The sequence below is a fragment of the Melanostigma gelatinosum genome (genome assembly GCF_949748355.1).
Source record: "Melanostigma gelatinosum genome assembly, chromosome: 15".
NCBI classification, from domain to species: Eukaryota; Metazoa; Chordata; class Actinopteri; order Perciformes; family Zoarcidae; genus Melanostigma; species Melanostigma gelatinosum.
The window spans coordinates 22693469-22710289 of NC_136648.1; the positions used below are offsets into that span (position 1 = coordinate 22693469).

The following is a 16821-nucleotide window of genomic DNA, read 5'->3' on the forward strand; positions in this document are numbered from 1 at the left end:
TCTAATAGATCAGGTGATTTTCTCATGTTTGCCCTATGGAGCAAATACATGCTATATACATACATACTAGAAGCATGGCTGCTGTATTCTGTGTTTGAGTCAATCCATCAAAACGTGCCAATTTGGCGACTTTCTCGCTAAATCTGACGACTTTCCAAACCCTCATGGCGACTTTTTTGTCAAAAGCTAGTGACAAATCTACCGACTTTTTCTGGTGTTGGAGACTTTTGTGGTGTTTTGACTCTGACGTGAAAGCACGTACCGTTCTGCACTGTCGTGAACGATCAGCAGGTGCTGCCGTGAGCCGCCCCAAAGCACTCACAGGCGGTAACTCTCACAGCAGCCTCGCGCAGCAGTCACAGAAGAGAGGAGACGCACTCTCGGCTTATTCATGTATCTGCACTCTGCAGTTCGTGTATTTATAGGTGTTGAGCTTCATTTTTACACGAAACAAATAATAACAGTAGCTGTGTTTCAGCTGCAGGACAGCAGTGAAGGCCCAGGTATAAAATGCACGGCCCGCCACTGACGCACACACCATCTAGACTTTTAGTCAGCGCCAATACAGTTTAGCCAATAAAACTTGGTTTATACTGCTGTCATGGTGACAGAGATAAGACAGATAAACAATTGCTGAGCTGAACTACCACAGCTGTGTGAATCACCCTCCTCTCTCTCTCACACACACACACACACACACACACACACACACACACACACACACACACACACACACACACACACACACAGTCACCCATTAGTGTCCCTCTCTCGCTCTCCAGCCATCTCTCACTGTAGACTTGATTTATGTCCCCTGATGGAGTTTAGAGTCAACTGAAATCCATTCAGTGCAGATAGTTTCACACGCCACCCAAACCCACGAGTGATAAAAAGGCTCTTTTTGACACATTTACACAAAGATAGCATTGCAACCTGATTTTAACTGTCTGACAAACATCTGTAAAGAACGCTTTATTCTGTCTAAAGTTGAAGTTAAATGAGATTATTATTTATGGCATATCGCTTTAAAAACAGTGAGGTCAGATAAGTTCTCAGCCCGGGTCAAAAGGGTAAAAAATGTACCGAATAGATATCACCATGAAACTTCCCCAGTTGATTATTACATTAAGATGATTCTTTTTTTATTACAAGTTTCAATCAATGTTCAATTATGCAAATGAGCCATTCTCTAATTAAATGCATACATACATACAATTCTTGTTTGATTTTGTTGGAATATTAGAGGCAAAGGTTTTTATAGAGGGAATAAAAATAATAATTGTCGCCATGATTTTATGAATTCACATAAATGAGGCTATGAATGATATATGAACAAACCTCTCTGTAAAAGTTACAGAAAGACCATCATTAAGTTTTGGGAAATGTTACATTTAAATATGCAAGTAAAGCATCATCGATGGTATCCTTTGGTGACTTTAGGATGAATCTACAGACGCAAACAAACAAAGTAGTCAAATAAACATCTGAATGTGTATTTGGGATGTTTTCTTCACACAAGAAGACATGTTTTTGACCAGTGCATGAAAAAATTGCCTCGACTTGTGAAACTGATTTTCTGATTGAATACTAATTTACTTTACTGTGTGTATTATTACTTAAAAAAAGCTGAATGAATACCTCCAATTAGCTTAAACAGGATTGTAGTGGCCATTTGTCGGCTAAATCAAACTTAAACAAATAATAATCAAACGCCACTGATGCACCGTGGTCGGTATCCTTACGCAGCCAGAAGAGAGTAAAATGTCCAAGCAGGATTCCATTTTTCTGTATTTATTAAATAAAGCAAATAAAACAAGCAAACAAACTTCTGTCGTGCTGTCTCTCCTGTCCTGTGCAGTGCAATGCTGCTGTGTAGCTGGTAAAAACTATACGCCCACCCCGGTGCATGCTGGTCCTATCTTTCTCCTCGTTTAAATAGCAACAGGTGCCCACAGTAATTACCCAAAAAATAATATAACTAAACTAATTACTATTAAAGAGAAAAATAATCTTAATATATGAAACATCTACAATAATTAAACAATACTACTTATAAATGACATAACAAACTACAATATCAAATAAATAGCTCCAACAAGGATATTAGCTGAATTTTAGGTCTGGAGGAAAGTGCATAGAATCCTACTCATCTAATTTACATCTCTCTCTCTCTCTCTCGCTCTCTCTCTCTCTCTCTCTCTCTCTCTCTCCTCACACCTTTCTCCATCTCCTTATCTTATCCATTACATTTCTTCAAACCTCTCCTTCTTTCTCCTCCTCATGCTGCTCCCTTTTTCCCCCGCATACACTGTATTTCTCCCTTTTCCTTTGTCCTTGTCTGTCATCCTAATAGTCTCTCTCCCCCCTTCCTCCGACCCTGACCCACTTAGCTGGCTGCTTGTTATTCAAACCATTGCTTTACCCACACAAACACGCACGCACGCACACACACACAAGCAGCAGAGATGAGAGAGTGAGAGACAGAGGCATGAAGAGAGAGAGAGAGAGAGAGAGTGGTGGGGGGGGGGGGGGGTAATTTAACCTAGCTACCTAGAAGCAGCAATACTCTGGATTCTATGTTTTCTGGAACTAACGATCATTTCCAACGATCAAATCTGCTTCCTTTTTCATTCAAATAATCAATTTATCATTGAGTCAATGAAATGTTGAAACAAATATCCACTCTACTGTCGTACATGACAAAGAAAAGCGGCACACCTTGTCAGAGAAGCTGACACCTTCTGATTCATTCATCAACCCGGTGATCATTGCAGCTCTAATAGTTGTATCTTAAAAACCTCGATACATGTCTGTTTGAGAACCTTTTCAAGGACGAGCCCAACATAGGGATGACCTCAGACTGAGGTGCTGCCACAGCTGTGACCTACTGAACCCTGATTTATTTTTAAAGTGGAAAATGAACTTGCGTGTCTACGATGCCTCAGCACCATCTGTGACTCGATCTTATGACTCTGTGATGGACGTTATGGCAGCTTTACATGGTTGTAAAACATTAAATATTACAAAGACATTTTTTACACAAAGTACCTCATCTGTTGAACAAATGCCAGCCGAAGAAGATCACAGGACATAAGACAGGCCATCGCGTTACCCATGTTCATGATTGGGGGATTGTTTCTTTGTAATAGTGTGTGCATTATACTGTATGTAGAGTACAGACTGCTGTAGCTTTTTTGTTTTACTATTTAACAACAGAACAACATCTGTGAGTGTGTAAATTGGATTAAAAGAAATCTCTACTGCCAAAGTGTAGGGAAAATTCAATTATAATGATACATACAATGCTCAAGTTGAATAATTTTTCTGTGTTCTACTCATTTCGACACCGATGGATCCAAGAGCGCTGTGGCAAGACACACTTTGTGACTGGACCAGGGCTGCATCGAACGATTATTTTGAGCATCGATTAATCCGCCAATTATTTTCTTGATTTGTCGATTAGTTGTTTTGAAATGTCTGAAAATAGTGAAAAACTCTACTATACTCTCCCACAGCTCAAGAATGTGAGTTATGATAATAATGATAATAAGCTGCATGCCTCACTGTGTGCAAGTGACTTAAAACCGTGTTAATGCAACAACTAATTGGTAAAAAATGTATCAGGAATTTGAATTCCAGTATATAATGTATAAAGTATTTAAATATAGAGCTAAATTGTATCGATCGGCCTAGTTGTCAGCAATACCCGATCCAGCTATTTGAGTAAGTAGCGGTGCATTACTAGTTGAAACTGGGAAATTTCCTCCCAACTGCAACACGACAGTCGAGTTTTGAACATGAAGCTTTCGCCACGAACGGCCTCTGAGATCTGTCCACAGAGTCTCTGTGTCTGTCTGTCCACCAAGAGACTGATGGAGAGCATGCTGGGTACCACTCTGCCTCTCACACTGAAAACCATCACTCTTTCCCCCTTATGGGTTTTCTCTGTCCTCTGTCCCTCTTTAGGGTTTTGTGTCACACGGGACATGAACAACGATCTCAGAGGTGAAAGTCCTGTGTTTGCTCAACCCGCCCATCAACACCAACCTCCTCCAGACACGACTTATACTGATTATGATTAGAAACATATTTGTGATACGTCAAAAAAGATATTCTTCCCCTCGCAACGTTGTTGACGATGTAGTTTTTCAGGAGACCTGCGTATTTGGCCAGATGTGTCAATGTCTAAGTGGTTCTCAAAAAGAAGCTTGTGTGTGACCGTTGCTTGTTGCTGATGCTGAGAATGAAACCTCAGCTGGACTTGATCTATCATCTACAGTCTTGGGGCATCAACAGCAGGCTGACATTTGAGCGTGTACTGAAGCAGGTCATGGTGGTCTAGATAAGGGTCTGGGCAGGTGGTCACACTGGCTGTGCTGGTGTGGGGGTGCTGTTACATAGCAGCATGCAGCACATGAGGGGGCAGGTATGAAGGCACCGCTTAACCTGACGATTGGTCGCGATGAGGTGCATCAGGTATTCGGGTGGAACTAGTTCAAGCAGGGGACCTAATAGACATGTGACACTTCTGTCTGTTAGCAGGGATCCACACTAACCTTTAGTTACTAACCTTTAGAACTAACTACGACTTATTACTGATTGAATCACTAATTTCTCAAAATTGTTGCCAGTGGTTGTAGTTTTATTGCTGAAGATTTCAGTCCCGGTTGATACGATGGTTACCGTGGTAACGGCAAGTGCGGTTTCATATTACAGGTCCCAGAATTCCAGAGGCGCCGGCTCACATTGTTTTAATAAAGAAGTCGGGCAGTAACTGGCATTTTTCCATCTGGCCATGAGCAGCCACGGTGTGATTTCATGCTGCACACGATGCCGCTCAGCTCGCTGAGGACTTCAGCTGTTGAATGAAAAATGTAACGTGGAGCAGCAGGAGCAGTGATCACAGAATGTAAAATGGAGACCAAAAATAGTATCAAAGACGGGCTTCGATTCACTGAAAATATTAGGTGGCAGAGCTAGTTCAATACATTTATAATGAGAAGCCACGAGAGAGATGTTCAAAGATCCTCTTTCAGTTGAGAACACATGTTACACACTGCCTTTCTATACTTGATAGTTATTGTATTATTATTAGATTTGATTATGGTGTCTTATTCTTTCTGAAAGGTTTTGTGACATCGTTACATTGCTTATTGTGTGCGTCTGTTTGTCTGTGCCAGTGTGTGTGTGTGTGTGTGTGTGTTCCATGTGGGATATCAGGTCTTGTCAAAAGGTAAATGGAAGAAGCCACTTTGACTGTGAGGTCAGGTCAGCATGTCTGCTCTTCTCTTCCTCTCCTCTGATTGGTCAGAAAAACTTGAATGGCTCCCATAAGAGGAAGACTGAAGATCAGCCATAGAGACAGAGAGAAGCAACTCTTATCCTCGGCTCCACCATTCCTGTTGCTGCTCTGATTATCTGATATGTGTATGTAAAGCATTCATAACTGATAATTCCATAAACCACACTATATGTGTGTGTGTTATGTCTGTCACAACACCGTGTTAGCTTTCTGTTGACTCTGTAAACCTATACCTCATTTGCATAGTACCCAACAGCTGGCGAACGGATAGGGCAGTTCCACCTGTCTTTCCACCTGTGTTTGTATTTGTGTGTGTGTGTGTGTGTGTGTGTGCACTTTGCTTCCACCCACCTGTTCAAACGTTCTTCTGTCAACCAAGACAATGAGTATGTACCCATGAATCATTTGAATATGGTTGTTGTTTTGCTGGTGTTTTTGCACTTCCTGTTCCCTTGTCTTAAGTCAATGGGTTTTTTAACTGTGTTTTTAGTTTGATGTCTGAAATGAGTTCTGTGGTTAAAACCAGCTGAAGAGATTTTAACGTTTTATATTATGATATAAAATACGTTGGTGAAAATCCTTTGGGTGAATTTTGTAACTTTCAAGTGTCTTAAAAAAGCTAACAAGTGGCTAAATAAAAACATCCTCACTAGAACACTAGTCCGCCTTTAGCTTAGTTATGGTGAAGTCACGTGGGGACATCCTGCTAACGGCCCAGTTGCCCATCGATCTTACGCAAGCTCTTACATTTCTACAAAGCAACGCCTAACATCCCTGAGACTAGCTGGAAAATAGGCACAACCAGGGCTAATTTGAACTATTTCACAAGTTGCCAAACAACGTAATCTCTGTCCACAGGCACCTAATATTTTGTGAAATTAAGATACTATGCAGTTATACATCAGCTTAATAATGAAAATCTATCGTAAGAGAATAAAAGCTTTATTGATGATGATGATGGCGGCAACCAAAGGCCAAGAAACAAGCAACCCTTACTGCCGAGCACTGCAGTACACAGTAATGTAACAGTGGACAAAAATGAAGCTTTATCATATCAGAAGGACACAACACTGACTGCTTTTAGTCACCTAAAGTGAATATGGGGTGGTGATATCAGTAGCTGTCTCGTGGGTTCCTCTGACATGCACTGCTGTCTGTAGTGTAGGACAAATACAAGCTAGTGGATGAAGGAGGAGAGGGAGCCCACGGGAGGAAGAGTAGGGCAGATAAGAGATGAGAAATGAGGAAATAACAGCCCATACAGCATGCTAATAGGATTCATTGTGTGCCATGTCAAATATACAGTTCATGCTGACAGGATACGAGACAGCTAAATGATTGACACATACACTGATGGATGTCATTGTAGTACTCTTGATAGGGCACTTTCCCACTGCACACTCAAAACCTGCTTACATTTTCCGCATGCAATACATTTTGTAGACAGATATAAATTGGTAGTTTACTGGATTTCTACATTAGACGGTGTATTGATCGGCCACTGTGAAGGGTCGAGAGTTATTTGGTTGCCTGTCATCCCATGTGGACGAGGTGAGGCTGCGAGCTTCTCTCTCTGATGTCAGTGATGTCATTATCCTGTTTCTTTTGTTTTTGGGGGGGGGGGTCTCATTTATTAATGGTCCCCTATCAAAACTTGTCCTACTCAAAAGTGTGAAAGGGGAAAAAACACACCAATGCGTGGCTACAAGCACGTGTTTATCCTGACATCTGAGCGTCTATAGATTATGGATATCTTCAATATATCCGTGCACAAGACTGATCTTCACTGGAAAACAGGGACGAGAGCTTTACCAGCCGCCACAAGCAGGCTTTTCACCGTCTGAAGGAGATGGCACACCGTACTCTGTTACCTCCATCTCCACTTATTGTCTCCTTGCTGGCTGCTTGTCTGCTCGCTGTGTTTCATTCTAGTTTGTTGACATTGTTGCTCTTGTGTTTTTTTGTTCTCTCCAGCTGGACGGGGACAACATGTTCCTGGGTATGCCAGAGCAAGGCCTTGACTATGCCTCAACCAATCAGGTTTGTGTTTATGTGTGTGTGTGTGTGTGTGTGTGTGTGTGTGTGTGTGTGTGTGTGTGCGTGTGAGAGACACACAGTGTGTCCTAAGAAGCCGGTCTTTTCTCCTCGTTTGTAATTGCACTGAGTGATTTTCTGAAGGGAACTAATTGCCTGGGAAAGTGCTGTATCTTGTTATAACACTTTGTCAAAAGTCTAACAATCATTTGCAAACTAAAACAAATGTATGCCAGGTGTGCAATTAAGTGAATATTCATTTAATTATCAAGCAGTCATCACGCATGTCAAATCCATTTTTCACACTTGCTTGGTTTTATAAGGAAATGACTTTAATATTGTCCCTTTGCTGATATGGTTAAAGGAAGATATTTCTGAATGGATGTGTTGCTGTTTAGTCCCTGCAGGGTGAGTCTATTGGGGGTTAGGGGGTTTTCCAATACCTGTTAGGATTGAGCTATTAATTATTCCAGGACACTGAAATACAACCAGTGATACAATGTGATCTCTGAGGCCTCAATGCACTTCTTTCTATCGTCATTCAGCGATCACAGGCCCGAGTTCTGATGAAGAGTCCTTCTTAAACAGCCCTCTGAACCCCGTTTCTCTTGCTCCTGTCATATTTGACTCTCTGTGGCCTCGTTTTTCACTGCAGTATAAAAGTAATTTACCTCTATAGGAACGGACCAATGATGGCTAGAAGTAGAGAGAACTCCAACATTTATTTTGTGCAATAGAACACAGGTATAATACCATAAATCATAAAAAAGGAAGAACTGCAAGTTGAATTTCTTTGCTGATTTTTAGGAATTAGGAAAAAAATGGATCTTGTACAAACAACATTTTTTGGTGTTACAAATATCGGAAACAAAATGGAGGCTCCACGTGCTCTACATATGGAACTATTTACATTTCTTCAGCCTCCCTTGTCTTCTCCTCCCTGCTCTGTGTTCAGCAGTTCAGACATTTCAGAGTTTTTGTCACGTGACTGTTGGTCTCAGCCAAGTCAATCATGGCTTCCCAGATACGCGGAGGAGCACAGAACGCTTTATTTCTGGCTCAAATGTAAATGAGACATGTCGAATACAGTGATTTTGATGAACTAGCACTATTTTAAGCTTTAGATTTGGTTATTCTTCCTGATGGAAGCATTCGTCTCACATGATGTGTTCATGGACCATTGGAAATTTGAATAAACGACAATACAGTTTCTGTCTATGATGAATGATGTCATTTTGGCAATTTAAAAAAAAAGAGAGAGCATGTCTTTGAAAGCCGCCGGCAGAATATTAGTAGACGGGAGAGAAAACACGCTGGCATTATGGCCATGTTGAGATTAAGTTACAGCTCAGTGCATTAATGATATTATTTTACAGACGATGTTTATTGATGCTGTCTTCATGACCCGCTGTGTCTTTGAGCTCACCTTTAGCTATTTCAGTCTTCACTTATTTCCAGTTGCGTCAAACCAACTTTTCCTCCCATCCTGTTCCACAAATCAATATCACTTACTGCTCTCGACCTGAGGCCCACAAAGCAGTCCACTGACTGCACACAGACTGGAGCACTGTGTGGGGTTATTGAGTGCCGCAGACGTTTCTTATGAGAAGCAATTTGGGATGTTTGAATTCGAATAAGTTTGTTTTATAAAACTGTTAATATGTTTACATGAAATTTACCATTATTTGCCTTAAAACCAATAATCAAGTGCAGAATTATACAATAATGGAATCTTTTCACTTATACTTTTAGTTTTAGTTTCTTGAACTGTTTCTTTTTGATAAAGGTTTGACAAAAAGAAGATCTGGATTTGATAAACAACTTTATTATTCATAACTATATGGTGTTTTTGTATCATTACTTATTCTTTTTATTGTGTTCTGAACCCTAATCCTGTCAGTCCGAAATGATGCTCATGAGTCTGTGAACAAAGCTCAGTAAAATGCATCCAAGAAGCTCTCAAGACGGATTGAAATCTGAGACACATTCCAGCCAGATGTTGAAAACGTGTAAATGCATCGTCTCTCCTCCGAGTCCTCTCAGAGTGTAACTATGTCGGTCTGTGGAATAGTCCACTCACCCTCTGATCTACGGTCTGTCTCCTCTGTCTCCATGTTCACATAGCTAAAGTTACACTGAAATGATTATCTGATCCCTGATCAGCTCAAACATGGAATCAGCGAGACACACTCCAGCTTTAATTCTGTCTCTTAAATGTAAACGACAGCAAAGTTCACAGAAAGAGTCTCTTCTCTTCCACTGTTTAGGGCCCAAACTCATAAAACCGGGCTATTCAGTTACACATTATATATTTATATATATATATATATATATTTTATATGAGAGAATGGATACACGGGTGGAAATTTCCACCAGAGAACATTGCGTCCATTGCATTGAGTGAGCGATCAAGGTTTATGGTGTATGTACAGCTGTCGCGTTACGTCACCTCAGCGCGATGACCAAGGTATTAAAGATCAGCTGTTTTTAGATTCCTAAGCAACGGTCCCGGAACAGCGCTATGCAGCAAACAGAGTGTTTTATACGGCTGTGGGTGTAACTGCTTTCACTGTGGAAACCTCTAGAGATGTGTTTGTTCGTGCAGAATTACCTCACCGCCCAGCAAAGCCCATATTAATAAGAAAGACCATCAGAGATGCATTATTCATGTTTTGATGTTTTATTTATATTGCTGTGCCATAAGAAGACCGGGAGCAGTGTGAGGAATAAGAATTCATGGCTGTGTTATAGAAGTACCATGGCTTCCATAAAGTCAGAGGTTGTTGTGATGAATGTGACCAATTTGAGTCCAGTGTGACCCTTCACTCTTGTCATTTCTTTTGAATTGTTAATGGGGCAGCAGTGTGTGATGTTACTGATCTCACCCTGAAGCACAAAGAGAGCGGCTCGATGAAACGCTCGGCCTCATGCAGGATCCTGTTAGTACCCACTGAAGCCTTGGATTCACTCGTGTGTTCTTATTTGTATGTCTTCTCTTCGGTAAGAAGCTCTTCATGAGGGCACTTTTACATAATAAGAAAAAAGCATCTTGTTTTTCAAAGTCCACAAATTGTTTGTCCAATGCAAGGAAACGAGTTTAAAATTTGAGGGACATGAAAAAAAAAAATGCATCAATATCATATGATCAAATGTATTGTATTTTTACAGTAATTCTAATGATTGGATTATTAAAGAGATACTACCGTTGAACTCACTAAGACTACAAAAAGCCTTACAAACTGCTCTTCGATGCTTTTTGATTTGTCCACCAGTGACACTCACATGTTTACCGCTGCAGTTCTTCTTTTCCAGCCTCTCTTGTTTTTGCTGCCATCTCTCAGTATCAGTATTTGCACACGGCTCAACACCTGCCCTTGTGTAGTGTTTAGCAGCCGATTTGGATGGTTCAGAACGTTTGGTGCATCTGGAGTTGACTTATCGTTACAGAAAGTTAAGAGAAATTTAAGAGAACGTTGCTGCATGAGGCCAATTGTCTTATTTAGTCACTAATATACAAACTAAATATATTTGTTTCATCCGTACAAAGAACAATGCAAAACAAGCATCGTGCATGTTATAGGGAGTGACGAGCTGGACCGTTTGTTGGCCTGCTGCAGTGACTTCCTGGAGCCTCCGCTGGATGCCTGAAACACAACCCTGTTACCAGTCTTTATGCTAAGCTAAGCTAACCAGCAACTGGCTCCAGGTTCATATGTAATGGGCAGATATGAGAGTAGTATTGATCTATTCATGTGATTCCCGGCACAAAAGCGAATAAGCGTATTTCCCAAATATTGAACATTTCCTTCAATCAATATTGAGCCTGCTCAGCTTAACAGAGCTGATCACTGCTTGTGGTTGTAGTGGGAGGCTGTATGGATATTAATACGTTCAAAAAGAAAAGAGTGAACGACACTAAAGTAAAATATGAACTAACGAGCCTGTTGTGCCAGTGTTGTTCTGGTCTCCCGGTGTTCTGTTTGTCTTTCTTCCTTCATTGCAGCTGTACAGTGCTCCATGTAACCTTCTCTTATCAGGGATGAGCTGCGGAGGGAATGAACAAGCAATTTATTTACAGCCTCTCCCTCTTATCTCGCTCCTTCTCTAAATAGCTCTCCGACTCGCTCTCTTAACTCCGTTCAGTTAGTTGGTCTTTAAGTAAAAGCAATATCGCCCAACAATAAAGATAAAATATCATTTTGACCCGTGTGTGTGTGTGTGTGTGTGTGTGTGTGTGTGTGTGTGTGTGTGTGTAGAATCTCTCTCGCTCTGTCCTTGCTGCGCTCAGTGACCTTTTCATTTGACCTTTGACCCTTCCCTGGCCCCTGCATCCATTTGAACTGTTGTTTGTCTCTGTTCTTCCCACAGTTCCGTGTGCCACAGCCCCCTCACCCTCTCAGCAAGGTGACGCCACCCAACCAGCCCTCCCAGCACTGGAGGAGGGACACACACATGGCCGACTCACATCGCCTGCCCTGGGTAAACGCACACACACACTTTTATAACACTGAAACTCACACACAAACACGGAGTTTAAATGGCCAAACAACTGTGGTAAATACAGCAACAGTGTTTATGTATTTATTAGGGGTGTAACGGTACGCGTATTCGTATTGAACCGTTCGGTACGAGGCTCACGGTTCGGTACGCATGACGAACCGAATACGTTTGAATAGAAATTAAAAAAATTAAAAAAATCTTTTTTTAAAAAAAACCTTTATTTAACCAGGTAGTCCCATTGAGATTAAAAATCTCTTTTGCAAGATGTAAGTAACAATACCATTAAGGAGCAGTTTTTGTGTTTTATGCGTATGTGTTGCTAAGAAGACACCCCAGAAGATGGGTCACTCAGGTATAGTTCCATCATTGTTCAAAGTCAAAGAATAACTTCATGATGTTAGTTGTAATGAATAAATATATTTTAAAATCAAGTACATTTCTCTGGCATTTATAGTTTTCTACTGTACCGAACCGTACCGAACCGTGGCTCCACTGTATCGTACCGAACCCAACCGTGAGTTTTGTGAACCGTTACACCCCTAGTATTTATGCAGTTGTAGTGTGACCTGCACCACCTGCTGCACAGGTAAGGAACATATCTGTGGCAGCAGTTTAGACATGTCCTTGTTTACATCCAAAACTTCTATTGAGGGTTTTGTATGACTGTCGTCATATTTTATGACATCATCAACCTAATAAAAGGGGGGAAAAGGTTTTATAAATGTAACTTATGGTGCTGTTAGATTGCTGCTCGACCACTCTGTTAACACACGCGTGTGCAGCAAGCGGGAGAGCCAACGGTTGAACACAGAACTTCTGCACAGTTGTAGATAAAGATCAAGCTACGCTAAACCCTGTTGTGGCAACGCAGGATTGATTCTGACTTGCAATAATCCATAATAGTTGTGAAGTCCAAAAGTCCGAATTTAATGAAAAAAGATTGATTCAATCATTTTCAAAATCCACAATGTTTTTATCTCACGCAATATTCTGCTTCAATCCAGATTTGTTTGCGTTTAGCCTTTCTTAACCAATATTTTTAAAACGCTGCAGGCTTCTTAAAGGAATGAGAGATGACCCTCTTAAATTCATCTTACGCCCTAAACACACCTGTTATTAATAAGGAGACTAAATAAGTCTCTTTTGCCTTACTTTGCGTCCAGATTATGCGCCGTATAATTAGCAGAAGTGGAGTTGTAAATGCCCCAAATGTACTATCGGCATGCGGTTTAGACCCTGTGTGTGTTGATGTGGTGTTACTTTGCTCTCCTGTCGGTGGGACAAGCTGACGTTTATATAACTAGTTTGATAATGACTGAACAGTTCCTCGAGTGGAGTATCTGTAGTCTGCACATTTTCAGTACGCGTTCAACTGCACAGAACCTACGTTAACACCCTCTGACGAGAAAATTTACATCACCCCCGCGATAGTATAACTTTGGCTTTACAAGTCAGTTCCATGACCACGACGTGAACGTCTCAAAAAGGTTTGTGGCTTTTGCAAAAGAGCCATTTTACTCGTCTGGTTTTGTGGTTGTGCCATGAAGTTTCTACAGAGCCGAACTGTGATTTGTGTCGGGCACATTTGACCTGGTATGAGCAGCACAAATCAGTTATGCTTCACATGAAATATGTGCTGTGCAATCATTACATCCTCAGCTCTCATATATGTGCATTGTGATGCCTATAACAGTAAAATGGTATTTATGTTCCTTAAACATGGCCCCCGACATATCCATGGATTATTATCCACTGTGTGAGTGGGGCCACCAAAATGGTTGGAGGAAATCCCCCCCAGCTCTCACCCACACGCAGCATACACTCACACATGTATCTTACACTTTCTTTTCACGTTACTGAGCGAACAAACAATAAGAAAATCATCATTCATCAAACTCACACTGTACCTTCTGTGTGAGTGTGTCTGTCTGTCTGTTAGGCTAATCAGCATTTAGAATGTATTCAAAGTTGACTATGAGGAGCTTATTAACTGGTTGTGATGCAGTCTCAATGTAATTCTGAGACAATCAGCGAGAATATGGGCTATTTCTCTATAGTTATTCTTAATACTCATCGGGTCCAATTGCGTTCAAACATGAAAGGATTAGCGGATTCATCAGAAACTCCTTCAGCTCAGACACCAGCAGGGTTCCCAGCAGAGGACGGGCTCACATCTGGCTTCTCTGCAGCCTTCGACCTGTCATTCACCTGCTGCAGTAAAATGAGAGGTTTCTAAAGGGACGCTGGTGTTTGGAAACACTCCCACTTTAGTCCACAGGGACCGCCAGAAACTCCACAGAATGAATCTCCTGTTTCCCAGAAGAGGGACCATAATGGTGAAGAGACAGGGAAGACTTGGGTAATCATTGCAGCTGTTTAAGTACACACACGTTACTCTTCAAGATGATATTCAAATCATCAGATCCACAACGACTGTATGTGACACAATATAACACACAAATAAAAGAGGATACAGCAGTTTGCAGCAAATTGGCCCAGATTTCTCAAATCTCTATTTTTAAAGATGCATTTAAAACAAAATATGAATTTGTGCAGAGCGTTTAAATATACCAGCTATCCTGATAAGTTCATATTTAGAGATTGATATGCACATTTTGTATATAAATAGTCCCTGAAAATGCAGAAGTTAAAATACATTTACATTTAAGACAATTCTAATCCAATCTAGTTTAATGACTATTAATGCCCCTCCTAGAGACATTAGATCACCATTCTATAGAAACTCATGTTGATGGTCACACGTTACTCATGTCCAACAGACATTATGTGTTTTTTCATATTGTATGAAACAGTCATGAACATGGAGTTGTGAGAAGTGTGTAATGTGAACACATGTGTGAAAGGACTTTAATCCTGACTACATTAGTCTCTGTAGAAGCTCCCAGAGCTCAGGGAACAGGCTATTGTACTGACATGAATGAGAGAGAGAGGGGGGGGAGAACGAGAGAGGGGGGGGGAGAGAGAGAACGAGAGAGGGGGAGAGAGAGAGGGGGGGGCAGGAGAGAGAGAGAGGGGGGAGAGAGAGAGAGAGAGAGGGGGGGGCAGGAGAGAAAGGAGGAGAGAGAGAGAGGGGGGAGAGAGGAGGAGAGAGAGGGGGGGCAGGAGAGAGAGGAGGAGGAGAGAGAGAGGGGGGAGAGAGAGAGAGATAATTTATTCAGAACTTGAAGAAATGATAGAGGGAGCAGACGAGGGGGGAGAGGGAGGCTGACAACAGACAGAGAGTAATTTATGCAGAGCGCTGAGCTCCAACAGGACACTGTGTCTGAGAAACACTGTAGGACTTGTTGTGTGAGGACCAGATAAACACGGTGTAGTCAGCATATTGTTGGAAACACATGAAGCAGGAGAAAGTTAAAACTACATTTGTGATCGTAGAATATGACTTAACAAGAATGCAAAGAAATATACGGCTCCATTTAACCCTGACCTGCAGTGATATGTGACACAGTGATATTGGGATCTGCACTACATACATGTGCCTTTAGTGATCAGATCATAGTTGCATAGCACATAAACATGGGAGCAAACAATGGCCCTAAAGGTTTGAGTCTTATAGAGCACTTCACCGTTGTAAATATAAACCTTCCCAATGCAATTCCATTGAAAACGGTCTGTAAGCAACTGATCGATTGCTTATCTTGATGGAAAATCCCAGATTGCACATCTTGAATTTTAGGATCTGAATTGGAAAAAGCTAATTTGAGCAGCCAGATGTTTTTGGACTGGACTGGAGTTGAGTTGAGTTGTACTTGGAGTTGAGCAGACAGGAATACAGACTACATCAATTCAGATTGATGGTTTTTACAGTAAAATATTACAGTGCTGTAATTTCAGCAGTACTTACATTACAACATAAAGATTTTAGTAGTGTTTCAATTTCACAAGGAAGTATTCAGTAGCTTATAAGATTCAGACATGTTTAAGACATTAGAACTTTACTGATGATCTACTGAATCAAAAGCATCCTCAGGACCCTGATGGTGATGGTGGTGGTGGTTGAAGTGACCTCCAGTTTGCATACAGTATGTGGAGGGAGGCTGTGTAGCACTATACACAGGCTGGTTCTAGTTGCAGGAGAACTACTTGGAACTACTTGGGCGCTAGTCGCATGTCGATGTGTCCTTGAGCAAGGCACTTAATCCCAAAATTGCTCCCGTAGCTGTGCCTACGGTGATAGAATCTGAATTGTAAGTCGCTTTGGATAAAAGCGTCTGCTAAATGACTGTAATGTAATGTAATGAAGAGGACAACAGGGAAAATGCAGACTGCATTCCTAACTTAGAAGCTACAGTTACATGTCCTGATGTCTGTTAGATGTCCCTTTAATTACGCCACCCAATCCACATGTCAGTCAATTTAGTAGTCACGGAGAATACAAAAGATGCTTTTGTGTTGCATTATGGGAAGTGTCGTATTCAATGTTTTTAGAGCTTGATCCATATCAGGGACTATCTGTGATACCTGAGCCTCTGCTGCACCAGTCATTTCTTTAATCAACTTAATGGCTGAACTGTCCCTTTAATACATTATTAAGTTATTTTTAATCGTGATTCGTTGTAGGATTATATCGACTTAAAAGATCAGAGTGGTGTTATTCTTTATTTTTCTTATTTTGAAAAAACTCAGCCACAATCCCATTGATTAAAAATGGCTTTTTTATTTTGGATGAAAAAAAAAAGTCTCAGTTATTTCCTGAAACAGCTGAACATTGCTGATTTTGTTTGGGACTACTTTCAGTCGCAGATTAATGTTCTGTACATGTTGTGCTCCAGTTACAGCAGCTCAAAATATACTACAGTGTATCGATGAACTGATGCATATCAGAATGCAAGCAGAGATTTAACTACATTGACATAGAATCACATGCTGTACCTGCTTCAAGCCATCTCCAGCGTCCCTACACTGAAAGAAATCTCAAAAGTGCAATTTCTCTTTGGGATGAATAAAGTTCCATCTATCTGTAC

The 16821-nt window shown here is 41.1% G+C and overlaps 1 protein-coding gene across 1 annotated transcript in view; it reads left to right on the plus strand.

Moving 5' to 3' along the window:
- The window catches only part of tox (thymocyte selection-associated high mobility group box), a 57117-nt gene that overhangs the window by 12393 nt on the left and 27903 nt on the right, over nucleotides 1–16821 (plus strand). Inside the window, exons 2-3 of the mRNA XM_079285010.1 lie at nucleotides 7277–7342; nucleotides 11705–11815. Of these exons, the coding sequence (XP_079141136.1) occupies nucleotides 7277–7342; nucleotides 11705–11815 (177 nt within the window). The remainder of the gene's footprint in view (nucleotides 1–7276; nucleotides 7343–11704; nucleotides 11816–16821) is intronic.